At 38.7% G+C, this 26,545-nt stretch overlaps 1 protein-coding gene across 3 annotated transcripts in view; it reads left to right on the top strand.

The window, feature by feature from the left end:
- Positions 1-26,545, top strand: part of ARL15 (ADP ribosylation factor like GTPase 15) — a 399,206-nt gene that overhangs the window by 172,046 nt on the left and 200,615 nt on the right. For all 3 annotated transcript variants that reach the window (XM_055325417.1, XM_055325419.1, XM_055325418.1), the window contains exon 4: positions 25,010-25,218. In XM_055325417.1, the coding sequence (XP_055181392.1) occupies positions 25,010-25,218 (209 nt within the window). The remainder of the gene's footprint in view (positions 1-25,009; positions 25,219-26,545) is intronic.

Here is a 26,545-nt window from a genome sequence, read left to right as displayed (position 1 = left end):
GGAAAAGAGGAGCAAAGAAATAATGAGTACAATATAAGGAAGTCTAGAGCATACAAACTTTTAAGGTGAAGCCCTTTTTTACTCTTATATTTGTATACCTCTTATCTTAATAACTACCCTGGTCTCATCTTGGTTTGTTAGATGGAGAAGCTGAATTGTAACCTTGATGGGCAGGAAGACTATTAAAGCTTTTATTTGTACTTTCAGTTTTCAAAGTTTTGTCTGCTATTTTTTGTATGGCTATTAGATAGGCGAGGGCTAGGGTACCATTTTATTTATTTTTAAGATTTTATTTTATTTGATAGGGAGGGATGGAAGAAGAGAAAGAGAGAGAGAATGCATGCAAGAGCAGGGAGAGGGAGAAGCTGACTCCCCACTAAGCAGAGAGCCTGATGATGTGGGGCTTGATCCCGGGACCTTGAGATCATGACCTGAGCTGAAGGCAGATGCTTAACCAACTGAGCCTCCCAGGCGCCCCTGGGGTACCATTTTAAAGAGAAGTCATCTGAGAACTGAGAAAAATTTGTGGCTTGCCAGATTGATTATACCCTGAAGTGTAGAGCCCCATAGAAATACAGTGTGAGCCCTGAGGCAGAAGGGAAAGACTGGGAGGAACTTGTCCTTGCCTAGAGTCCCTTTCTGGGGAACGTGTGCAGGGAGTTCAGTGGGGCAGGTCACCAGAGGAGGACACAAGGGGGCAAGTACAGGACAGCCATGTGCATCATTTGACCCATGTGCTGACCATATGAAACCTTCTTTGGGACTAGAAATTACCTGACATGGCTAACCTAGAATATATCACTTTGCTGGTTCCTGGCACCGTCCTTGTTTTTAATGCGCAGAGGATGCCGCGGCGCTGTTCGTACACTGTGGCAGCTTGCTGACGTGGGGGAGCTGAAACAACACAAGTTATCTGCTGCAGTTCTCAGTCGAGTTTTAAAACAAAACATTTTAATATCTGTAGCTGGAAGGGAAACTTTTGGAGCTTTGTAACTGGCAGGCAGGAGTGTAGCGACCAAAGAAGAGATGATTCTGGGGCCAGTTTTGGACACAAACTGAATAAACTAAAAGGAACCCAGGCAGGACAGTCTCCTGTCTGACTTCCCAGTAAAGTCAGAGGGGACAGTCCTGGCAGTACTATGGATTTGTATGCTGGGATAGATAGAAACAGCAAAACTCTCGACCCTGTGGCTATAAAAAGAAGTATTTTTTATGATATATTCGTGGTTTAAGAGCAGGCAGTGAATTTTGTTGAACATTTATTCTTGCGCAGTTCAAAAACCAGAATTCTATCTGCTTGTGCGCTTAAGCTCTTTCAGATGTTTTTATTGTGTAACATTGCCTCCAGATTCTTCTTTCAATGTATGTTGGGGTTTCCCACCCCCCTCACAATCTGTTAAAAGATCAGTTTGTGTGAATCTTGACACTGGGATGCTATTTCATGGTTTTAATTTGAATGTGAGTTGTTGCAGCTGGAAGCATATGATTAATGGCACAGACTTGTTTGTCGCAAAAACAGATGATATTTTACATTTAGTCAAGATGCGTTGAAAAATTGCTTATATTACACTGGACGTAAGTCACATTTTAATTCACTTTTGAATTCCTGTAATTTGAATTCTTCTGAAACAAGTAGATGTATATTTCTGGTGATATAACTGGTTATTGAAGATATTTGAATGGTGGCCTGAGAAGTTGTGTATTTTATATATTTATAAATGAACTCTGTTGTTTGCTCATGCTTCTTTATAGAATATAGAGGTCATTAATTAGCCAAAGCTTTTTTTTTTCTGAAAAATTGTTTCAAATCAGTCAACAAGTCCAGGAGTCAGTGTAAAAAAAAAAAATGGAGGGTATGGTTATAGAGTTTAAAAATTTGTTCTTCTTGATTGCCTATGTATCTTTATATATCTTGATAGTATGTCTACATAATAGAGTAGAGCTCCTAGTTTCCCTTACCTGCTAGCATGTGGAGAGTTCTGGTCACACAAGCCATGGCAATGTCTTACAGCTCCTCTGCCATGACTCTGGGTTTGGGTGTATTTGCTGCAGTGACCCAAGAGTTGTATATGCAGTTTCCTTCAGGAATGAGTCTCACAAGTCATTCATGGCCTGTTACAGAAATCTGCCCTCCAGTTCTTTCACCATAGAAAATATCATGAAACCATACATGTTAAATCAGATGTTACTCACTCAAACTGGTTATACCAGATAGGAATTAACTCTTTTCAGATCCCCAAAGTGTGGCAGTACAGCGTCAAATTGAGTACTTCCATTGTGAGCAAGTCCACATTTCAGAAAGTATATGTTTTTGCCATATTTGAAGAGTTTTCAGTATTACAATTCATAATAATCTGCCAGAGTTGAACTTTCTGCTTCTTTGCTAAGATGAATCCAGTTCTGCTTTGTGGAGAATACTCAACAAATGATGTGTCTTCTCTAGACAGTAATTAAAAAAACATGAAACTTGTTTTCATATATTTTGGAAAACCATTTTGCAAGCTAAATATGTTTCATTTCTTCAACCATTTTCCATATTGCATGGTGTCCGGGTTCATCACCATCCTGTTGCCACCTTCTGTGGTGGTCTCTTGTAAAACATGTATTCAGAAGCTTGGTGTTCTAGATGTGGTCTGACCAGTGATACTCTCCTCTTTTCTTGTGAATAAGAAAACCAACAATCTGAGCCACAACAAGCCCATTGGTTCATGTTGGATATGCTGTCAAAACACCCAGCTGTTTTAAGTCAGAGCTCTTCTGTTCTTGCACAGTTGATTTTTTTTTAATTCCAAGTTCCAGACATTACTTATATCTCTATTAAATTTCATTATGTAAGCACTGGCTCATTGTTCCAGCTTGTCAAGAACTTTTTGACTTTTCTCTGTCATCCAACGTACTCGTGGTTTCTTTCAGCCTTGTGCCATCTGTAAATCTTGAAATGATACCTTTAAAGTTTTTATTTAATTAAAATGTATAAACATGTATCAGATTGTCTACTTTGTGCCAGTCTCATGCTCTCTCCTAGGGATAAGAAGACTAGCATGCAATCATTCCTTTGGGGAACTCACAAGCTGTGGGGAATAATAGACATGTAATTATATAACTATAATGCCCTGTGATAATTGCTGTAATAGAGTTATGTGTAAAGTGCTAGGAGGACCAAGGTTGGTTACAAATCATAGAAGACCCAACACCTTCCCTGGCACAGTTCCATGAATTTTTGGATATGGCTGTTAAATTGCTTATAATGCTGCCTAACTACTGTCATCTGATTTACTTTTTCTTGCCCAAGGATACAACAAGAGACTTGTTAAATATTTTGCTGAAATGATTTCATACTATGCTATTCCCAAAATGTACCAACCTGGTGAGCCAGTACTAAAGGAACTGAGAATTATTTTGAAAGACGTCTTAGTGACTCTATGATGGCTCATGATGATCCCATTTTTAAAATCTGGGTTGATATTTGCCTATCTTCAGTCTCCTGGTAACTTTCCCATTCTTCATGGTTATATCACAGGGCTTGGAGGAGTTTTGTGATGTCTGAGTTTTTCTGCTATCTTGGTATGTAATCTGTCTGGATCTGGAGACTTGCATTAACTTAAAGAAGCTTGATATGCACTTTCTCCTCACTTTAAATTTACCTTCTCTTAACTCTTTCCAGATTGAAATAATTCTTTTTATGCCTACCCTGGTTTTTTTTGCTTATCTGTTCTTCATAACATTTTTACCACTATAAATTTATTTTGGCCTCTATACTTTGCCCTTTTTTACAGTTTCATCTTCCTTTGAGTTCAGGGGCTGGTTTTTCTCCTCCTCCTCCTCATCTAATTATGTTGAAACTCTAAAGTCTAGCATAAATGACCATCATTGATTATATAGTCTCTAGAATAACATATCCATTCTTCTTTGGTCACAATGCAGAGATTTGAACTCTGTTTTTTGCTTCTTTGCCGTGAGATTGTCAACCAAATAAGATAGATATTTATGAGAACTGAGACTTTTTAGTAGCCATGTTTTATGGCATTTGGGTATGATAGCAGAACTGACACCAAGACCAGACAAGTCATGTCTTTGGCCATGAACTCTTAGGGTGGCTGCCAACATTTACCACTCTGTGTCCTTGGAGTTCAATCACTAATCTATCTCTCTTTCTCATTTTCCTCAATACTACTGATAATCCTTCTAATTCAGTCTGATCTGTGTGTAATTTTGCCTCTTTAATGTGGCTTGACAATTTCTAATGATTAATGATAAAATAATTTAACTCTGCTTCTGTGTCCTTGGTAGAGCTTCCCAGATGCCTTATATGCCTGTTATCATATGTATTTTAATAAAGATCTGACTTTATGTCTATTCTGATTATTTTATAAAGCTATATATTTTTGAGTTACTGAATATTTTTTCAATATGGAAAACAACTCAGTATCAAAACATTTTAAGGCTCTTAATTAATATATCATACAAAATTACTTTATAAAAAACTTGCATGGATTTACATTCCTATGTAGGAATTGATTCTATTATCTGATTGCATTTTTCCTGATGTTGCAGACCATCATTTAGATTTTTTAGGCAATTTGATACTTGAAAAATGGTGCCATATAATTTCAGCTTGAATTTTTTTTTGATAACTGAGATTAAGTTTATCACCTTTGTTATTGTTTTGTATCTTTATCATTTTGTTTTTTAAAAATAAAGCGATTTTTGGGATCCCTGGGTGGCGCAGTGGTTTGGCGCCTGCCTTTGGCCCAGTTCGTGATCCTGGAGACCCGGGATCGAATCCCACGTCGGGCTCCCAGTGCATGGAGCCTGCTTCTCCCTCTGCCTATGTCTCTGCCTCTCTCTCTCTCTGTGTGTGTGACTGTCATAAATAAATAAAAATTAAAAACATAAAAAAATAAGGCGATTTTTATATAATAGTTATTCCAGGTGAGTTTTTGAGTTGAAAGATTCCCTTGAGATTTTGATCAGCAAAGCATGAAACTCACTAGTAAATTTGTAAAGAATGGAAATACTTATTATATTTAGTCTTCTCAACTAAAAACATGATACAGTGCTTTATTCATGCAAGTATTATTGGTATCATACATACAAATATTGGGATTTTTCCATATGTTATTGTTATTGCATGGGTTTTTAAATATTCAGTAGTAGTAAAAAGATTTTAAAACATTTTGTTTCTAATCACCTTATAGAACCATGTTATTAGTCCTAAGTTTTCCAGTTAATTCTCTTGGATTTGTAGGTATACAGTCATCATCTGCAAATAATGATCATTTTGCCTCCTTTCAGTGCTTATTCCTCTTCCATCAATTTCTTGCCTTATTGTGTTGGCTAGAACGTTCAGGACAATTCTAAATAATTCTGATGATGGTAGATCCACATTCATTTTTATTTCTCCACACCTAGTATATAAAAGGTATTCAGCATATAAAAGGTACTCAGAAAATGTTTGGAGTGACTTTACTTGAATTTAGCTGTCAGAGCTGTGATTCTAATTGGCAAACTAGAAACTGTGCATAAATAAAAATAGTACAAGATAGAAAGTTACACATGACATTAAAAAACTACAGATAATTACTCTTCAGTGGAGGAAAAAGATTATGGACAAGTGCAGTGAAAGGAATGGTTGTGGCACAGGTGGCATTTAATGTGAGACTTAAGAATAGATTATGTTCAAAGATAGATTTGGGAGTCAGGAGATTGCCGACCTAAGGAAAAGTTATGAGCAGAGGTGGTGGCATTTGGAGGACATGATGTGAGCAATTTGTTTCGGCCACTGTAAAGGTTTCATCAGTAGTGTGGAAGGATTTGAGAATAGAAAGGCCACTGGGTCAGACCATCAGGAGTCTCAGATCACAGGCTACACTATTTTGACCAGTGCTTCCCAAGATTTTTCACATCAGATGCATGGAAAATGGTATTTTTACGACATATTGGGATAAGCAGAAACTGCTTACTGTGAGAGGTGATGACAAGAAATGGGGAAATTACACCCTGGCCCCCACAGGACACTCTAATGGCTGCAGGAATTTTAGCACATCTGCAATCCTTCCAAGGTACATACATGTTAAGAAGGTGAGATTTTTCAAGGGATACTTTCTCTCTGATTTCGCTTTAAAGAGGTTTTGAACTTTCTGCTGAGCAGATTACCTCTTCTCTCTCTCTCTCTCTCTCTCTCTCTCTCTGTCTCTCTCTCACACACACACACCACCCTCACATGTTTCCAGTTCCCGATTCAAGTACTGATAGTCCTATTTATGTACTTTTCCTTCAAAACCATGGCTTCTAATTGTAAGGAGAAAATACCAGTCTCCCTGTGTTCCAATTCTTTTAGCTTCCTCTCCAGATTATAGTTAACAAAGATAAATTCTAGATTTCTCATGTGTGTATCATTATGCTTGTTTCATTCTACTCACTTTTTAAAAAAGATTTTAGAGAATGAGGGGGCAGTAGGCATGGACAGAGGGAGAGGGGAGAGAAAGTCTTTAGCAGACTCTACTCTGCAGAGCCTAAGGCAGGGCTCCATCTCATGACCCAAAAATCATGACCTGAGCTGAAGCCAAAGCATGGAATACTCAACCAACCTTGCCACCCAGGTGCCCCCATCCTGCTTACTTTTGAAGGATAATTACAACTCAGTACTAGTACAACTAGATTGTGACATAAAATTCTCTCAAGGTTACTTATGGTCTCCCAATAAGTAAATAGACCATCCCTGATCATTTCAGGGAACTAGTATATAGCTTTGAAATAATGAATCAAGTTGTTACACTTCAAACCTATAAGAGCTATTGTAGACTGTAAACAAAATTATCTTAACAAATAGTTTTTCCATAAAAGATCTTCCTTTAAACAAGTTTAAAATACTGCAGTACCATAATTTGACAGTTATATTTCCATTAGCTGTTGCATTAGCAAAGAAGGTGTTTCTTAGAACACTTACTGTATCTCACTTGGCGTTTAACCAATTAAACTAATTAAGAGAATAAAAATAGATTTTGATGAAATATTAAGACATTTTAATGCTGAGAATGGATTGAAAACCTTATAATTTGATTTTAAGACTTTGAAATTCCTATATGTTATACTTTCCTCAGTAGTATCTCACTTGGACATTTTGGAAATAGCTGAGGATATATTTGTACTGAAATGTTATTTGAACAACTGGAGATTTGTTAATTTCTTTGAGAAGTGATGATATTTTGGTTATGTCTTTGAGAATCCTTATCTTTTTAGAAACATAGACCAACATATTTGCAGATGAAACTATATGATGTTTGAGACTTGCTTCAAAATAATACAATGGTGGAATTAGGGTGAGGCTGGATTGGCTAGAGTTAATGGTTGTCAAGGCTGAGTGATGGTGTTCATCATACTTTTTTGGTTATTTATATATGTTCAAAATTCTCCATGATAATGAAGATATCAGGAGTATAATACATCGTGTATTTAATGAACATCAAAAACCCTATAATACTGTCAAGAGGGCAATGGGTGGGTCTTCCATGCTGCATTAAATCTGAACTGCTGGGCTTTTTATTTCTAGTCTTTGCCTTTTTTTTTTTCTTTCATAATTGTTGATCTTGCCTTTTTCTTTTCAAATGCTCTAATTTTTTTATTTGGTTTCTTTTGTGGCTGTCTCTTCCTGCTACTGTCCACATGCCTGTCTCTGGTGGTTTCTATTTCTCCTCTGCCTTCCACATAATGATTTACTACTTCTAATATGCTCTGAGTAGGGAGCCAAGAAACTAAGTGTGATCACATTTTTTTTCTAGGCAAGATTTTTGTGTGGGCCTAAGGGACTTTTTAGAGTGGTTAAGCATGTGAGCTTTAGAATGTTAATTTTGGGCCCTTTCTGTTGGCTGCCCCATGGCTCCTAGTTTTTGGCTGTGTTCTGGATAGTTGAGGTATCCCATATATGTTTAGTATATTGTATAGTCATATGCCTGGAGACTGCAAGGAGGGTTTTGTTTTTGTTTTTGTTTATTTTAAATTAATGCAGTGATGATGACGTTGGAAGTAAAATAATTTTATTTACAACTCATCCAAAGAAACTTAACTTTCCAATTGTTATTACTTTAAGGATCAAAAGAATAAATATGCTTTTATGGAAAATACTTTTCAGCATGTGTAAATTGAAGCTTAAATGACATAGTGTCATAAAGATATCAATTCAGTGACATGCGAGACCATGAGCTCATGAGTCAGGCAGGGGCCACACCTACCTAGTTGGCCACTATATTCCTGGTGCCCAGAACTATGTCTGGTACATAGAAGCCACTCAGTAAATCCTTGTTTGTTGATTAAGTGAATGAGTAATACAAATCAGATGGCTATTTTTAATTCAGCACATGTAAATTAAGAACTATATGTCTGTCCGTGAAGTATACAAAAGAATTGGTCTCAAAACACAAGTAGAGACTGTCAATCCAGGGCAGTCATAAGGAACTAGACATAAAAACACTTTCATTGTTGTTATAAGTATCCTAACATTGGAGAGATGTACAGTTTGCTCTAGAATAACAAATGATGGAGACAGCAATTTTGTAAAAATTAAGGAAGACTTCACTAGAGGTGTTTGGATATAGACTTGAAACGTGCTAGGGTTTTTTTTCCCATTAAGACATGACCAGAGCAGGGGAAAAACAGCCAGAGGAAAAATGTATGGTAGAGTTTCAAAGTGTCCAAGAGCTTGGCAGTTATACAGAGTGTAAAGTTGAGTGATTGTTGACTGACTACTAGGAAAAAGGGGTAAAGAGTTAAGAATGACTCTGAAGATTCATGGTTTGGGTAGCTGTCAATCCCCAGACAGGGAATCCAAGAGACTGGTTTAGAAAAGAATGCATGGCAAGAATGAGTTCATATGGGACAGTTGAAATTTACCTGGGAAACTTCTAGAAGGGAATAAAAACATGATAGATAGATGTAAGAAATACGAATATTAGGGCTTTGGAGAAAATTAGATAAGAACATTTGAACTAACTGTCTTCAGGATATTAGAGGTAGCTGAAACAATTTTAAGTAAAGACATTCCCAAGGAGAACATGTAAAGTGAAAAGAAATTCTGGGGAAAATCAGAGAATTCTGTTTGGTTTTGTTTTTAAGATTTTATTTAATTATTCATGAGAGACAGAGAGAGTGAGATGGGCAGAGACACAGGCAGAGGGAGAAGCAGACTCCATGCAGGGAGCCTGATGTGGGACTCAATCCTGGGGCTCCAGGATCACGCCCTGAGCCGAAGGCAGACGCTCAACCACTGAGCCACCCAGGCGTCCCAAAATCAGAGAATTCTTAATTGGAGATCTGTGCACTCTAGAAGCAGAGACCATGTCTCTTTATTTTCTTACTTGTACAATAGAGAGTGTAGTACGTGGTACTCAGTAAGCCCCCACAATTTGTTTTTTAAATGTCGCCTTTATCGGGCACCTGGGTGGCATAGTCAGTTAAACATCTGCCTTTGGCTCAGGTCATGATTTTTAGGGTCCAAGGGTTGAGCCCCTGTAGCTGGGTTCCCTGTCAGTGGGGAGCCTGTTTCTATCTCTTCTTCTGCCCCTCCCCCTGCTTGTGCTCTCTCACTCTCTCAAATAAATAAGTAAAATCTTTTTTTTTTTTAATGTTGCCTTTGAAAGAAACATTTTGAAAAGTCAGTAGGTGCTATTTACTTAGAGCAATAATGACTTGTCAGTAACCCCCCCTCCCCCTGATTTAGTTCATTAACTCACATTCTGGAAGTTGCTACCTAGCTGCAGGCTCTTTAACTTTGTTACCTATTCCTGTGTTAACAATTTACTGGAAACTTAGAGACTTATCAAGGAAAGTAGGTTTGTTTTTTTTTTTAAGTTAAACATAGAATTACCGTGTGACCCAGCAATTTTACTTCTAGTTATATACTCAAAAGAATTGAAAATAGGTGTTCAAACAAAAACTTGTACACCAATATTTACAGCAGCTCTATTCACAGTAGCCAAAAGGTAGAAACAAAACCAACATATCCATCAGCAGATAGACAGAATGTGGTATATCTATACAGTGAAATATTTAGCCATAAAAGGATCCGTTTGTAATGTCTCATTTTTTTTGGTGGATTGCAGTTCCTCAGGGATGTTTAGACTGAGAGGCTCCATTCCTGGCCACAGTGGCCAGAAGATGTCCTTAGATCCTGGGCACATGTGCTTTGCCGTATGGCAGTTGTTTCATAAAAGCATCCTGACTGAAAAGGCCACAGAGCTAATCTGTTAAAATGGAAGTTACAGCCTTTTGTAACCTAATCATGGAAGTGACATCCTATCACCTTTGCCACATAATTTTTTTTAGCATTTTATTTATTAGAGAGCCTGGGCAGGGGGGAGGGGCAGAGGGAGAGGGAGGAGCAAACTCTCTGCTGAGCAGGGAGCAACACACAGGGCTCTACCCCAGGACCCTGGGATCATGACCTGACCAGAAGGCAGATGCTTAACAGACTGAACCACCCAAGTGCCCCCCTCTTTGCCACATTCTGTCAGTTAGAAGTAAGATACTAGACCAGCCCACACACAGGGAGGAGATTGACAAAGACCTCAACACCAAGAGTGGGGATCACTGAGGGCCATCCTGGAGGCTGCCTCCCATCATGAGGAGCCTTACTGTTAATGTCTCTGTGAGGCTTTTGATTATTTACATTAGGATGATCATATGCTTTTCTTGACCGAAGTAACTCAAAGGTCATTTGAGTACCTGTGACTCCATTATGGCAGGTATCAACAAAGAGAACTGTGGTTCCTGGCTTTGTGAAAATATAAAATGTGGGTCATTCTTTTAATATTTCCTACTTTGTGCAGAAATTATTTCTTAGACATGGGTTATTTACAAAGATACATAACCTTAGGGCAGCCCTGATGGCCCAGCGGTTTAGTGCCACCTTCAGCCCGGGGTATGATCCTGGAGACCTAGGATCAAGTCCCACGTCGGGCTCCCTGCATGGAGCCTGCTTCTCCCTCTGCCTCTCTCTCTCTGTCTCTGTCTCTCTCTCTCTCTCTGTCTCTCTCTGTCATGAATAAATAAATAATAAATAAAGATACATAACCTTAGATTGATTTGTATACTAAGACTGTGCTCTTATGTGTATGCACATAGAGTGTATACTGAATGAAATATCTGATTTTTGAGGTTTAGAGCAAGGCCATCATTTTTCTAATTAAAAAAGGGATAGATCTTGAAGGATTTAAACCAAAGAATGGGAGTGGAGTGGATAGTGTTTTCTCTCCTAATTGCTGTGTGATAGTTTAGGCATTTGTATATAAGAGAAACTCTTCAAAATAGCAACAAGTATATGATAAATGTGTTGAGAGTCTTTTTTTTTTTTTAAGGACACTGATCTTATGTCATATTGGCATACTTTTATACACATCTACTCTTAATTGTTTCACTTACCTAAAATACGAAGGACATGAATGGAGTGACAGGTCCTCATTAGTCAGCTCTGAAAATAAGCCCTAATATGAGATCTTCAAGAAAACTCAGCATTGTGGAACCCTCCTGGATACCTAATAAATGTTTCTTTTCATATAATCTCTTCTTTATCTTCAAGCAAATATATTCTTTTTTTAAAAAAAGATTTTATTTATTTATTTACGATAGAGAGGCAGAGACACAGGCAGAGGGAGAAGCAGGCTCCATACCGGGAGCCCGACGCAGGACTCGATCCCGGGACTCCAGGATCGCGCCCTGGGCCAAAGGCAGGCGCTAAACCATTGAGCCACCCAGGGATCCTCCAAGCAAATGTATTCTTTAACCCAGTCTAAATAAAACTTAGACATTAGACTTAGCACCATTTAAATTGTACTCTTCTTTTGAGGGTGTTCTTCATGGGAAACTGTATTTGGAAATGAAGTGCTTGACCTCAGTGTTTCAGACTCCTTTGTCTTCTCTTTGGCTAGTGCACTGATTCTTAATCTTTTTATCCTGTGACACTCTATTTTGTGTAACCTTCTGTCCCCAAGTGCTGGATGATACATACCTGCTTATATCTTGAAGTTAATTAAAATTAATTTCATTTTGAAAGTTCCACTTGCCTCTTGAGATAATCAGAGACATCACAGAGCTTCAAAGACAGAAGGTGGCAATTATTGATTTGGTGATGTAGCTACACACGAAGAAATCTGTTTAATGGTATATGTGATGTGGTGGGCTAATCTCATTTAAATATAGAGTGTGTAAAAATAGGAAGTCTGATTACCTTAAGGACATTTTAATGAGTCGTTCATCCAGCCATGGTTACAGAGTTTATTCATTTAGAATTGTCTGAAGTGGAGTGATCTTATCACTAGTATTCCTTTTATAATGGCAGTTTTGAAAGACAGAGGGAAAACTTGCTTCTGAGGACACAAAAAGGAACTGCTCTGCTTTAGAAAGAAGCTCAATAAGGAGCATTTCAGACAAGAATTATGGAAGGAAGTGAGGGAGGAGGGCTCAGTCAGTTAAGCAGCTGACTCATAATTTCAGCAAAGTCATGATCTTAGGGTCCTGAGATCGAGCTCCCCGTCCTGCCCCATGCTCAGCAGGGAGTCTGCTTGGAATACTCTCTTTCCCCCTCTCCCCACTTGTGTTCAAGCTCTCTCTCTAAAATAATAAAAATAAATATTTTTTAAAGAAAAGGAAGGGAGCCATGAAAGATATTTTAGACTATATAAAAATGAGACTGCTTATACTCATTCATGGGCAAATAATGCATGTATTCATCCTTTCATTAACTTATAACTTCATCAACAGATATGGAGATATGCTCTGTGCCAGAGTCTGCATAGACACCTGGAGACGTAGTAGTGAACCCATTGAGCAAGGAAGATCTTGAGTCTACTTAACACAGTTAATTGATAGAGACCTGATGAAAGTGGCATGTTTACATAAAAGCTATGAAAAAGCTGTGAGTGTGAGAAAGTAGGTTATAAACATTTACAAAAATTCCTGAGAAAAAGAGCTCATTTTGGACCTAGTTTTGCCTGCTTTTCCCTATTCGTAATCCATTTACATTTTATTTAAAAGTAGTCCCTTAAAAAAAAATAAAGTAGTCCCTTAAAAAAAAAATACACTTCCGCCAAAATGACAACCCTTCCTTAACCCACACATCTTGAACTCTAGCTAGAACAGTCATACGAGATACTGAATAAATGCACCAGTTTTTGACTTTATAACAAAAGGGAGGGAAATGTAAAGTATAAAAATAGCCATGTGTAAATCCACCATACATCACCTTGTAGGTAACATCCACTCCTAAAGGTACACAGACACATGTGAGATCAGTTTGTAGTAGTGACCAGTTGGAGTTTTCTCATCCTATAAAATGAGAGTGTCATCTTAGTGTTAAATTGATAAATCACACTGCTGCTTTTAAAATATAGCTTAAGACTGCTTGTAGTAAAGGAATGTTCATACTTATCTGAAGGAGAGAAGTCTTTTTGATGTTTAGATTTCTTCCCCACCCCCCAAAAACAATGGGAGAGGAAGAAATTGGGGAATTTAAAGTATTAGAGGGAGATATAGGATAAAGAAGAAAGGGTCCATCTCAATGATTCTATTGGTCCCTAAGTATTATTATTCTTCCCTTTTATGAAAGGGACACCCCAAGGCTTGGAACAACTAAGCCAATTACCTAAGGTCACTAAGATGACATGTGGTGGAACTAGAGTTTGAACCCAGTGAGTCTGATTTCAGGGTTCATGCTAAATCATTCCACTATCCTACCCTCTATCTGAGCTAACTTGCTTCTTACTACTAAACCCAAGGTTTTACCAAGCCAGTGCTTGCCTTACCTTCAAGGAAAATTGTGTGCACTAAATTCTGAAAAAATTGGGGCCATTCAAAAGTTTTAGAGCCTAATTGATCCTTACACTGACAACTGCCCCTATTTATTTATGATTTGTAAAGTATATTGACTGGTCTAATTACAGAATTCAGATTATAATGTATATTAGTTGACATACATTATTAAACACTGGTGTCATTTCCCTAAAGCTTAGACTGTTGGTGTTTTGCCACTTGCTCTTTTATGCCTGAGCCTAAACATGGAAGCTCACCAAACTTGTATAATCCATAGGGTGGCAACAAATAAGAGTCCACAAGAGAAAACTTAAATCTCCCTGTAAGTGTTGTGATAAGCATTTCCATCAAGAATGACAGAGTATTGGGCAGCCCCGGTGGCGCAGCGGTTTGGTGCCGCCTGCAGCCTGGGGTGTGATCCTGGAGACCTGGGATCGAGACCCACATCGGGCTCCCTGCATGGAGCCTGCTTCTCCCTCTCCCTCTGCCTGTGTCTCTGCCTGTCTCTCTCTGTGTCTATGAATAAATAAATAAATAATTAAAAAAAAAAAAGAATGACAGAGTATTGTGGCACCTGGGCGGCTCGGTCACTGAAGGCTCTGCCTTCGGCTTGGGTCATGCTCACATCGGGCTCTCTGCTTGCCAGGGAGCCTGCTTCTCCCTCTGCCCCTCCACCCACCTCATGCATGCATACACACTCTCAACTCTTTGAAAAAGGAAAGAATGATAGTATTAAAAGACAAAAGGATGGGCAGCCCGGGTGGCTCAGTGGTTTAGCGCCACCTTTAGCCCAGGGCCTCATCGTGGAGACCCGGGATGGAGTCCTGTATCACACTCCCTGCATGGAACCTGCTTCTCCCTCTGCCTGTGTCTCTGCCTCTCTCTCTCTCTGTCACTCATGAATAAATAAATAAAATCTTAAAAAAAAAAAAAGAGGGTAAATAGGAGTGGGATCAAATAAATGTTGTGGACCAAGCAGAAACCCCTTAAGGTTTTATTACGTGAGTAGGTTATTAGTAATGTTTTGAGGTCAAATTAATCACAGAATAGACATTACAGTTAGAGTAAGAGCCTAATATTCTATCTTTGAAGGTCAAAGCTTATAATCTGTTGTTCTAATTATTCTTTATTGCTATGTAGGATGAGACATTAGATGGTTTTAAACTTTTTTTGTGGGCTGTGAATTTATGTTCATCTAGAACCTCATGTTGTTTGCTAATTTTGTCACATGGTTGGTGTAAGTTAAACTTTACAATAAAATATACTAGGGTGGGGAAGAATGGTAAGCTACGGTAGAATGCCATTGCCTTTCCACAGTATTAAAAGATTGTATTTCACCCCGAATATAGAAAAAGTGCCTTCTGTTTCAGCCAGAAAATTCTCATTTGGCTCTTCCCAATTTGTTGCTTTAGTCAATGGGAATTGCAACAAAATTGTTCCCAGACTAGCTCTCCCAGTCTGGCCCCCAGACTTTCCACAATACTACAAAATGTGCTTTTTGCTTTTTGTGTTAGGCCAACAGCTCAGGAATTTGCTGCTTAGTAAACATTTGGAGCTATGCAAATAGTGATCACCTTGGTTTTGTGGGTCTTCTAGGCAGTAGGCCCTTGGCCTTTACGGGAGTACGGAAGGGAACATTTTCCCACAACCCTTCCCACAGCTTTTTCTTTCTACACTTTCATTTTCTCATAGCTTCTTGTTCCGTTGAGCATCAGGACAGTCTGACAGATCACGGAGAGCACAGGGCAATACTCTCATTTGTGTTTTAGTACAGTGCTTCACACATGCAACATTATGACTGCACATTTTCAAATACTAAAGCCTAACTCTGAGAAAGGCAAGAAGCTGTGAATAGAGTGTAATTTTATTGTGCATGTGAAATTAAAATTTTTTTAAATAGAAAATGTCGGGTGAGCAATTCCTTGCAGAACAGAGTATGTGCCAGAAACATAAAAACTATGTGCTAATAACTATAAGCCACAAACTACCACCAGCCACCAAAAAGATAGCTTATTCCTGTATCATGAAATGTTTTGTAAGGTAAATCCTACCTTCTGCATGTAAGAAATCTGAGTATACATTTTATAAAAGATCACCTAGGGCAGTCCCGGTGGCTTAGCGGTTTAGCGCCGCCTTCCACCCAGGATGTGATCCTGGAGACCCAGGATCGAGTCCCACGTCAGGCTCCCTGCATGGAGCCTGCTTCTCCCTCTGCCTCTTTCTCTCTCTCTCTCTCCCTCTCTTTCTGTGTCTCTAATAAATAAAAAAATCTTTTAAAAAATAAATAAAAATAAAAGGTCAACTAATTCGTTCAAAAAATAGTGATTGTGTAAGACTGTGTTAGATGCATTCAGAGTGTAAAAATGAATGAGGTACACAAATACACAGAACTCCCAGATGGCTCTTTCAGTCTAACTGGGAAGATGAAATGTATATTCAGATAACTATGCTACAGGGTAAAAAGTGTTCATGAAGAGCACCAAAATAAATAGATTAAGAGTTTCTGAGAAGTTCTTTCCAGCTGGAAGACTGTTGGAAGGCTTGGTGAAGTCAGTGATCTGGCCGGTGAAGGGCAGGTGGTGATTTCCCTGTATAGGAGCCTGACATGGCAGGAAGTCCAGGCAGGAGATGATACAACCAACGGCATGAGGCTGAAAGTCTCATCTGGTCCAGGAGAGAGCAAGTTGCATTTGTGGAAAGGAATAGAGAGATATGGTAGGAATGGCCAGTTGGAGCCAGGTCACAGAAAACTGTTAATGCTAAGTTGTATAATTTGGGAATTCCAAATTTTATAGGCATTTGATGTGTTTAAGCAGAGTGGTGATATAGCTTGAGCTAGTCTCCTGGATCAGTATTAATAAAATCAGAGTACTTCCAGGACAGAGGCAAGGAGACCAGTTAGAAGGCCATTCTGGTGATCCAGATGGGAAGTGGTTGAGGGTGTGGACCAGAGTGAGAATGTAGAGGAGGCCAAGATATCAGATGGAAGGCAGAGTCCTCAGGTACCGGAGTTAGAACTTGACAGTGAAGGTAATGATGTGCAGTTGTGCTTTGAGTAACCTGGACCCTTGGAATACTTGTGTGTGGGAGGGGAGAAGTGTGTGTGTGTGGGGGGGGGGGAAATAAGGTGGGAAGAAGGCAGTCGATCTATCAGGTTTTGTATAATTTTGGGCATTTTGTTTTGTAAAAGGTGGGGACCACCTGCTTCAGAATTTTCCAGGGATGTGCTATTTGAAGTTCAGATTCCAAGGCTGCACATGTTTAGACCCTAAAGCGTGTGACATTGAGTGAGAATTCCAACATAACAAGACCAAGGAGATTAGTACAACTCCTATATAGACCTCTTAATTTTGCAATTACGCTCCCAACTTTGGCTGACCTATCTTTGGATATGAGTTAGAGTAAGTATAAAGATAGTTCAGTGTAACACGTTTATTTCTGCTGGAAAACCACTCCAAATATGCCTGAGTTTTGGATCCCAGGGGTCACTTTTGCATACTAAAGATAACAAGTATGTACAATTCTAAAATCCCTATGGGGTCTTAGGCCTTTCCCTCTCAAGAATTATTGAGACCTCAGTGCCTTGGCAAAGCTAAAAATGCTAGGAAAATAATGTGCCATCCTCCTCAAGCAGCCACTAGTGGGAGGTAGGTGGATGAGGCCCCAAATGCTTCACCACGGTGCCTGGCTCTCAGTTTTAGCATGACTAGTTCAGGCTACCCACAGTGGTTGCTGTTTGGATAGCTCATTTCGTGGGTTGTCTCTTTCCCTCTCCCACTTCCTCACTCTGCCATTAGCATTTTCTGCCTTCGCCACTTGAATAAACTCTTTACACTGGAGGAATCCAAAATAAGGCAGAAACCATTTGTTAACATAGTTCCATTACTGACTCTCTTACACCCTTTGGGAGAAGGAAAAACTTATTCTTTCTTGCCCACATTTTTTCATAGATGTCTAATAAATACAGGAATACCTTACCAAGCAAATCTTGTTCAAGCTATGCATTAGCTATATGTCCAGGAGTGTGGGGAGTATTCATTTTTTAGGTTTATGAAATGTAGAGGCTTGGCATACCTGGGTGGCTCAGTAGTTGTGATCCCAGATCCTGGGATCCAGTCCTACATCCAACTCCTCACAGGGAGGCTGCTTCTTCCTCTGCCTATGTCTCTGTTTCTCTTTCTCTCTGTGTGTGTGTGTCTCTCATGAATAAAGAAATTTTTAAAACTTAAAAAAAAAAAAAGAAATCTAGAGGCTTGGCCCTTTAGCACTGGAAGAAGCTCTGCTATGAGCAGGTAATGACATCTACCCTAAGTACTAACAGGTAATGCCTGGTCAACCCAGTTAGTGTCCCTCGGGGCTCTATAATACTCCTCCACTTAGTTCCATCTTCAGCCCAGACGCTGCCTGACTTACAAAGCCATTTATATTCTCTCCTCATACTGGTCATTACTTGTCGCTAGCTGAGATTTCTTATCTCATGTTCCTTCTCCTCTTCCACTCTGGGAAACAGCACCCATGTAGTAGAAAAGCATACATGGTCTTTGGCATCAGTTAAAAATTTGGATAGCACATTTGCTATTTATTAGCTGGGAATGGTGAAAAGTGCTTAAACTTTCTAATTTCTTAAACTTTCCCAGTTTCTTCATCCATTAACTAAGGATAATAACTCCTAAAAAGTTAAGTGAGGTGATGTATATAAACACCTTTACAAGGTTAGGTGTGATGTAATATGTCGGTGAGGTGGGGGTGGATGACGACTAGGTATTAATCGTCTTTTATATTCTATGTGGGTGTTCTCAGTGCATCTCACTGTGTGCCTGAGGACTTTGGTCTCCTCCAGCTTAACAGTTGATCCTGTTTAGTGATGGCTAAAAACCATAAAGATCTTTTTTTGTTTTTCATAAAGATCTCATTTTTCTAAAATTCTTTTATTATCTAGAGTGGTTTTTGACTTTGAAAGCAAAATAGGACAATACAGCCTCTCTTAGGAGAACTTGATTTTGAATCCTCACATTTTTATACTTTGTATTGACCATTTAAGGAGGGCTTAATTTAATATATTTTGCCTTTTGGGAAGTGGGGGTGTGGGGAGGTCCATAACAAAAGTTTGAGTTTAGGCCTTAATCTTAGTATTTCAGTTTTTAAAAACAGGTTGAGTGAGTCTGATGGAGAGAAGATGAAAAGAATTAAAGGAACCACCCATCAGAAAGACCAAGACTCCACAGATGGGAGGGGTTAAAAAAATAATTTAAAATTATTACTTATCTATCTCCTCTCCCATCTTGCTCGTTCAGCATCTTCTCCCCATGCTGGATACCATTCTTCTTAAAGTAATACTCCCGAGGTGGCTTTTATTCCAAGGATATATCCTCCTTCACTAAGATTTGAAGAATTAATTTACAATTAAAATTCTCCAAAATTGGCTTCGTTTATGGGTTCTCCAATCTCACTAAGTTTTCCAGAGGGAAAATATTCTTATTCTCCTTCATTTTCTTAAGACTATGGTAAGAAGATGGAAAGAGTAGATAATCTTGAGTCCTCATCCTCACTCTATATACCATGACAGGGTGGCTGACCAAAATGGATATTGTCATCCTAGTTAGCCTGGGTAGCTACACATAGCCCTTTGGCAAACCATCTTTTTGGGTCAGACTGACGAGAACTACTCCTATACCAGCATGACTGCATACTTTTCCTGTCAGAGATAGGATTAGATCTGTAACTGTTCTGTTCTAGGGGTTTCTAGCAGTCAGCAATAAGTTAGAGGACTATCTAGAACACACAATATAGTACAGCAGCCATCAGCCACATGTGGCATCTGAGCTTCAAATTTAAGTAAATTTAGATAAAATTCAGTTCTTCACTTGCACTGGCCACATTTCAAATACTCTATAGACACAGTCGCTAGTGGCTACCATATTGGAAAGCACAGATACAACAATTTATCACAAAAAGTTTAGTTAGATATCACTGGTCTGGAGATCAGATTTTCCATAGAGACAACACTCCACCCCCACCCCCCACATAGGGACAGCTTTGAACAACTGTTTGTTGACTCCTGTATTTCCCTGTGTTTTGTTTTTGTTTTTGTTTTTTAGCTCATTGGATTTATCTTTCAAAGAACAACTCTTGTAAGAAATTATTTATGGCCTCTTAAGGGAACTAAGCATTTTTTGGCTGCAAATAACAAAATATTTCTAAAATTGGCTTGAATAATAGGCATTTGCTGCACTCCAGAATAAAGGGTCCTTATAATGTAGTTGGTTGGTACTGCTGTTGGGTGGTGTTCTCAAGGACCCAGGCTCTGTCTTCCCATTCTGACATCCTCCATATGTTGGTATGTCTCCTTCAAGATGGCTAGAAGTTTAACACAGTCCAAAGTGTCATCTTCTCACCTAATAAGATTAAAAACAAAACAAAACTAGGAGAGGCGGTTCTCTTTTGGCATCTCTTTTCATTGAGGGACACATTTTTTCCCCCAGAAGCTCCCAGCACAACTGTGTTTAGTCGCAGTTTGCCAGAAACAAATCAGCTGTCCATACCATGAGAGAGAGGTTGGAAAACAAATATTTGGCATTTTTAGCCTCTGTAATGGTAGATTGGCTCTGCTGGTAAAGAATGTAAGGACTATCAAGACTGAAGTTTTTGTCTGTTTTGTTCGCTACTATGTCCCCAGCACCTGGGATGGTGCCAGGTGCTCAGTAAACGTCTGTTAGATGAATTAATAATAAGAGAATGTTTCATAGTGTACCATAGAAAAGCTGTCCATAGTTGCTGTAATGTGCCATAAAAAAGAACCTTGCATAATGAAGACGTGTTATGATTGCCCTTGTAGTAGCTTGAACCAGGCACTCCGGGTTAACTAGCTCTCAGAATGAACTCTTAGTTTACCAAGAGCTCCTTACAACCCTTGTAAGGCAGTATCAGACCTTGGGTGATTAGACACTGGGTATCACTTTCCACCCAGCCTCTCTATTGTTAAGATGTCGCTTTGTTTTTTAATCAGTGTACAAAATATAGTAGGCCAGGTTTGAGTTGGGTGTTTAACCTTTTTATATAACAATTTGAGACAAAGCATGCACTATTCAGTCATTAAAATGAGTGGCCCCAGACCACTGTTAGATGTGATGTCCCATATTACATTACTCTCTTTGGACTCGGTTTATGGGTGGGGAATGTTGGGATGTGGACATCAAATTTCGAATTTTCCCAGTTAGGCTCACTTCTCAAAGCATCTGGCAGTTGGGTTAATGGCTTATCCATTTCTCATTTCAATCTGATGGCTAAACTAAGATCCACTCACCCAGACTGACCAACTTTATACAACCCTTCACCCAACTCCTGGTTTCCTGGGCCCGAATCTGGGTCAAGGCTGCTGCTGACCAAAGCCATTGGGCAAGAGGCTGGGCTTCAACTCCAAGTCCACTTTTTGTGATGAACTGCTAAAACTGGGCAGAAATGCTAAACTGCATATGCTAAAACTGGACAGAAAACCAAGTGATAGGCGACTAAAGTAAAGGGTCTTTGCACCATTAATAATGTATTATTCAAAAAAATGTATTATTCACATATTATGTTGTAGAAGGGACATTTTAAGAAATTATGGCATTTCTTTTTCTTATTGGACTCACCATCATTTGTCTATTTTCAGGTGTCTAATGTGTTCCTAAATGTGGCAGATGGAAATAGTTTCTTGTTAAAAGAGATGAGTCTCACGAATTGGATTTTGCATATGTCCCATGTATTTCGAATGGAAAAATTCCATTGAAACATGCAATCAGTATTCTTCTCTTTATACTTGATTCTCTGCACACCCTTATTGTTATGGCTGTATTTATTCCCTCTAATATATGTACAGGTTTTGTTGTAGTTATTATTACTTAAAAGAATTTGAGGATTTGATCTAAGAGGAATAATGGATTTTAAAATATTTTTTCTAGGTTCTTGCTCAGTGACTTGTATAGAATAATACTTTATAATACTATTCATTGAATTAGTTGGCTGGAAATGTTCTTGGACATGTTCCTACTCTGAGCATTAATACATATAGGTACTTAAGTACCTTTTATTCTAACAGGTTGCTTTTCCTCCCTTGGTTTATGTAGCAATAGAGTTCTTTTTTTAGTTTTATCACCTTCTCAGTCCATGATGCTTTTATTTCAATCACATTAGACCTAAATATAAGTCTTAAGTATGTAACCTTGGCCACATCATGTAATTGTTTCGTGTCTTAGTTTTATTATTGATAAAAATCAGAGCCATAAGAGTATCTGCTTCTTAAGATTGTCAAGGGTAAATGAGTCAATACATGTAAAACACCTTAGCACAATCAACATTTATTTTGGAACTATACTTGGTCAATTGCAACTGTTGGTTGACTATGGATACAAAAGTTAGGCAAAATCACAAAACCATTTTGTGAGCATTAATGAGCTCTATAGAATGTCCAGTAAAACATGTCACATATATTAGATGAAAACCATGTGCCACATATCCTTTAGTAAAATTTATAATAGATTTATGTACAGATATGTATACACACAGTATTTTTGTTTTAAACATTTACCATCAGGTAACATTGCTGCTACTTTTGCTCCTCAAGCTTATGGATGGTCCTCTAGCATATGGATAATGTCTGGATGTAGCTTGTAGCAGATGCTGTTGGTACCCTACCCAGATCTCCTTTACTGGGCCAGTGCATCCATCTCCCAGCTGCTGCGAGTATTGGCTGCTAATGACTCACACCTGTACCCTTCTCCAGAGGCCTGCCCTTGGCTGACCATAATTGCCTCAACCAAATATGTCTGGGAGTGTATGAGATCACACCCCTACCCCCTCCTGTTCCCTAGGGGTGGCTCATAGCCAATGACTGTACTGGGGTATAGCAGCCCAGCCCAGCCCCCTTGCCTTTGGACTGGACAACTTCTGTGGTTCAGGCCATGCTCTAGAGCTCCTCGTTGGATCAAGCTGAGGCTAGATTTCTGAAACCATATCTTTGCCTAGCTCCTTCCCAATTCCAGCTTGCTTTTTTCACTGCTGGATTGTCCTAATAGCACCGTCTGTCATTAGGTGTTCGAGAAGTGCCGCCTCAGACTCTGCCTAGGGAGCCTGGCCTAAGGTGTTGTTAATTTCAATTCCTCTGTTGTTCTCTTAGTTCAACCATCACTTATACAACTAACTACTTATGTTAAATAATCTCTGGCTTAATTATTTTTTCTTTTGTTTTGTTCTGCTTTCTTGGTTGGATGTTGCCTGATTTGTATCACCCCTATTCACATCCCATGTCTTTACATATTGAAGGTTACTCAACATTAAATGTCCTTGATCTTCTTTTATAGCTGGTTATTTCAGTAAGTATTATGATGAATACCTTGGATTTTAAAATTTGAAAATTAGTTTTAAATTGTGAATCAATTACACTTCCCTGTAGGGTGATTGTAAGAATTATATGGGCTATTCTTTTGAAAACACCTAGCATGTGCCTGGAATATAGAAAGTGGCTTAATAAATGGTAGCTGTTTGATAACTGATAATTTTTAGGAGAATTGCCCAGTCTGGTTGAGATGCCTCATCTCTTCCTCTCTTACTGCCTACTAAGTACCTCTATCACAGTACTTTATGACTTTTTTTTCCTATTTCTCCTAGAAAAAATGTGGGCTTTTGAGTGTCATCCAGTAGTGTGTTGGTCCTCAGGGGAAGAAAAGACCTGATGATTGCTTTTGTTGATTTCGATGGTGAAAATATTCCTATCCTGTCCAGTTTCGAGCTCCCAGTATGGTGAATGCAGAGTTTGGAAGAGATGCACACATTTGGCTGTTTCCACTGCATGCCAAGTCCAGTCTCTAATCTTTGTAAGCCCAGGATTTACCACAGTATTTTCAACATAGGAGCTAAATATTCAATGGATGGCTCACATGTAGTTACTACTGGTTAATACTTGATCATATGCACTAAACTGATGAAATACCTTTATGTAATTTTTGTCGTAGAATGAAGAATCCTACCCCCCATCTCCATCACCCCCCATACTCACACTGCCCATGCTATTCATGCAGCAAATGAAAGTAAAGGAAGCACTCTCATCATGATGTAGTGGAGAATGTCCATGCCCTCCCTAGACAGGTTGTCTACTCAGATGCAAATCTCAATTCTGTGATTGACTAGACACTTGAATGGGGATTACTCACTTCACCTCTCTTGGCCTCAATTTCCTCAGACAGTTGGACTGGATGGACAGTCTCTCCAAGTCTTTCTAGTCTCAAAATCTATAAAGCCTAATTAGTGTATAATTTCACTTCCTCCTTCCCTCATTTCTCTCATTCCTATGGTGAGCTTCAAGTTATATGTTTTGCTGGATATTGGGGATACAAAGAAGAATAAGGCATGGCCCTGGTTGATGAGAATCTCAATGTCTTATTTTGTGAATACCTGTCATACCAAGACCATGAGTATGCACATTGCCAAATGTGTTTATGCAAATGTATCAAGATTTTAATTCATCACAAATTTTAGCACTTTGATCCATAAAAGTTTTATGCTAGTAGTTTTCACTTTCTAGATGAAATTAAACAAGACTGCCCTGACCTGCAAGTAGTTCTTTTAGGAAATATCAAGATAGTGTTCATTATCTGGAAAAAAACTGTGAACAGCTAGGTGACACTGTTCTCTGAGTTAGGCTCAAACTCACTTTATAAAGAGTATAATTTATTTAGGGGCTAGCAAGCAAAATCTAAAACACTTTTAAGTTTCAATCTAAAAAGTATTTATCCTGCTTTTTATCACACATTTTTTTAAAGATTTTATTTATTTATTAATGAGAGAGAAAGAGAGAAAGCATGTGGCAAAGACATAGGCAGAAGGAGAAACAGGCTCCATGCAGGGAGTCCAATGCAGGACTCAATCCCCTGTCTCCAGGATCAGGCCCTGGGCTGAAGGCAGAGCTAAACCGCTGAGCCACCCGGGCTGCCCTATCACATATTTTAATAAGAAAGGTGTGAGGAATGACTCCTAAACTTTGGGCTTCTTCTCCAAGACCACATCCACCTGTTCATGCCTTTGTTCTCATCAACCATGTTTTCTGCACTGAGTTTTTAAACGCTACATTGGTTTCCAGTAGGAATTACTGTTGAGTGTTCCCAAAAGTACTGTTCAGTGTTTTCAGTTTCTGAAAGCTATTTTTAAAAAAGAAAATTTGTTTTGTTTTTGACAGGGGCTGATAATATCCGGAAATATTGGAGTCGCTACTACCAAGGATCTCAAGGGGTAATATTTGTATTAGACAGTGCCTCTTCAGAAGATGATTTAGAAACTGCTAGAAATGAACTGCACTCAGCTCTTCAGCACCCACAGTTATGCACTTTACCCTTTTTAATATTGGCCAATCATCAAGACAAGCCAGCTGCTCGATCAGTCCAAGAGGTATGTCTCATTAACATGACAACTCTTTGTCTTGTTTTTGCACTTACGCTACCACATTGGAATCTGAAAACTTGCCTATGATTAGGGAGATGCTGGTTGTGTTGTTTTCCCACATAAAACCTTAAAGTAGAAAGACTATATCGATATATAGAAATTATTGATTGTATATCTTTCTCCACCTGGAAAGCACAGATTTTTTAAAAACTGTTTAGTCAAAGTTAAAGATTTATCTGAATATTTTTCTCATCTATTTTCTCATTTGAAGGCCTGAACATATTGAACATTTTTTACCCTGCCAGCTTACTTAGTTCATTCTTTTCTCCAGCTTTTCAAGGAATGCATCGTGCGTATTACCATGCATCACTTGCCCTCAAATGTCATGTTCTTGTCCCTCTGAAATGCTCACTGTTGACTAGAAGCAATGATTCCTATTCTGTAATCAGCCAGGCTGAAAATTGATGTCTTATCTTGCAAGTTCCATGGTACCAAATACTTTAATATGGACTCATTTTTTATCTTCCTCATTTAATTTCACTTCTTAGCTTGTATCTCACCTATAAAAGCAAGAGTCTAGTTCTGGACCAAAAAAAAAAAAAAGAATCCGTGTCTCACCCAGCAGAGCTTCTGATTCATGGATACTGAAGGAATAAGATAGATGAATAATTGTTAAAGCTTGGACTGTAGTGAATTTTAACCTTAAGTACCATGGAATCAAAACTCTTCATGTATTGCTTTACACCTGTAACTTTCAGAATAGGTTTCTTACCTGTCCTGCAGAAAATTGGGTGCTTCCTTTAGTGACTTTGGAATAAGATCATTAATAGGAACAATGCTGCCCTTTAGTCTGAAAAATTAGATGAGGACTAAGGACATGAGATGTTCTAACTTCCAGACTTCTCTCACACTTAACATGGGATCCATGCAAGGAGCTTTGCTCCTTTGCTTGTGTTCTCATGGGCAAGCTGGCAATAATACAGTTGTTTTTGTTTGTTTGTTTTTTTTAAAGCGAGTGGGATGATTTTGGGTAGTTCACTTTGAAGTTTAAAGTACTAAGCAAAATATCAGAAAGGGAGACAGAGCATAAAGACTTCTAACTCTGGGAAATGAACTAGGGGTGGTGGAGGGGGAGGAGGGCGGGGGGTGGGGGTGAATGGGTGACGGGCACGGAGGGGGACACTTGACGGGATGAGCACTGGGTATTATTCTGTATGTTGGTAAACTGAACACCAATAAAAATTAATTTATTAAAAAAATAAAAAAATAAAGTACTAAGCAGTAGAAGACATACTACATAGAGAATTTTCATTTAAGTTTTAGGGAAATAGTA

Source organism: Nyctereutes procyonoides, unplaced genomic scaffold, assembly GCF_905146905.1.
Source record: "Nyctereutes procyonoides isolate TBG_1078 unplaced genomic scaffold, NYPRO_anot_genome, whole genome shotgun sequence".
Lineage (NCBI taxonomy): Eukaryota > Metazoa > Chordata > Mammalia > Carnivora > Canidae > Nyctereutes > Nyctereutes procyonoides.
The sequence above is the reverse complement of the archived record's forward strand: the minus strand, read 5'-3'. Positions and strand labels throughout refer to the sequence as shown.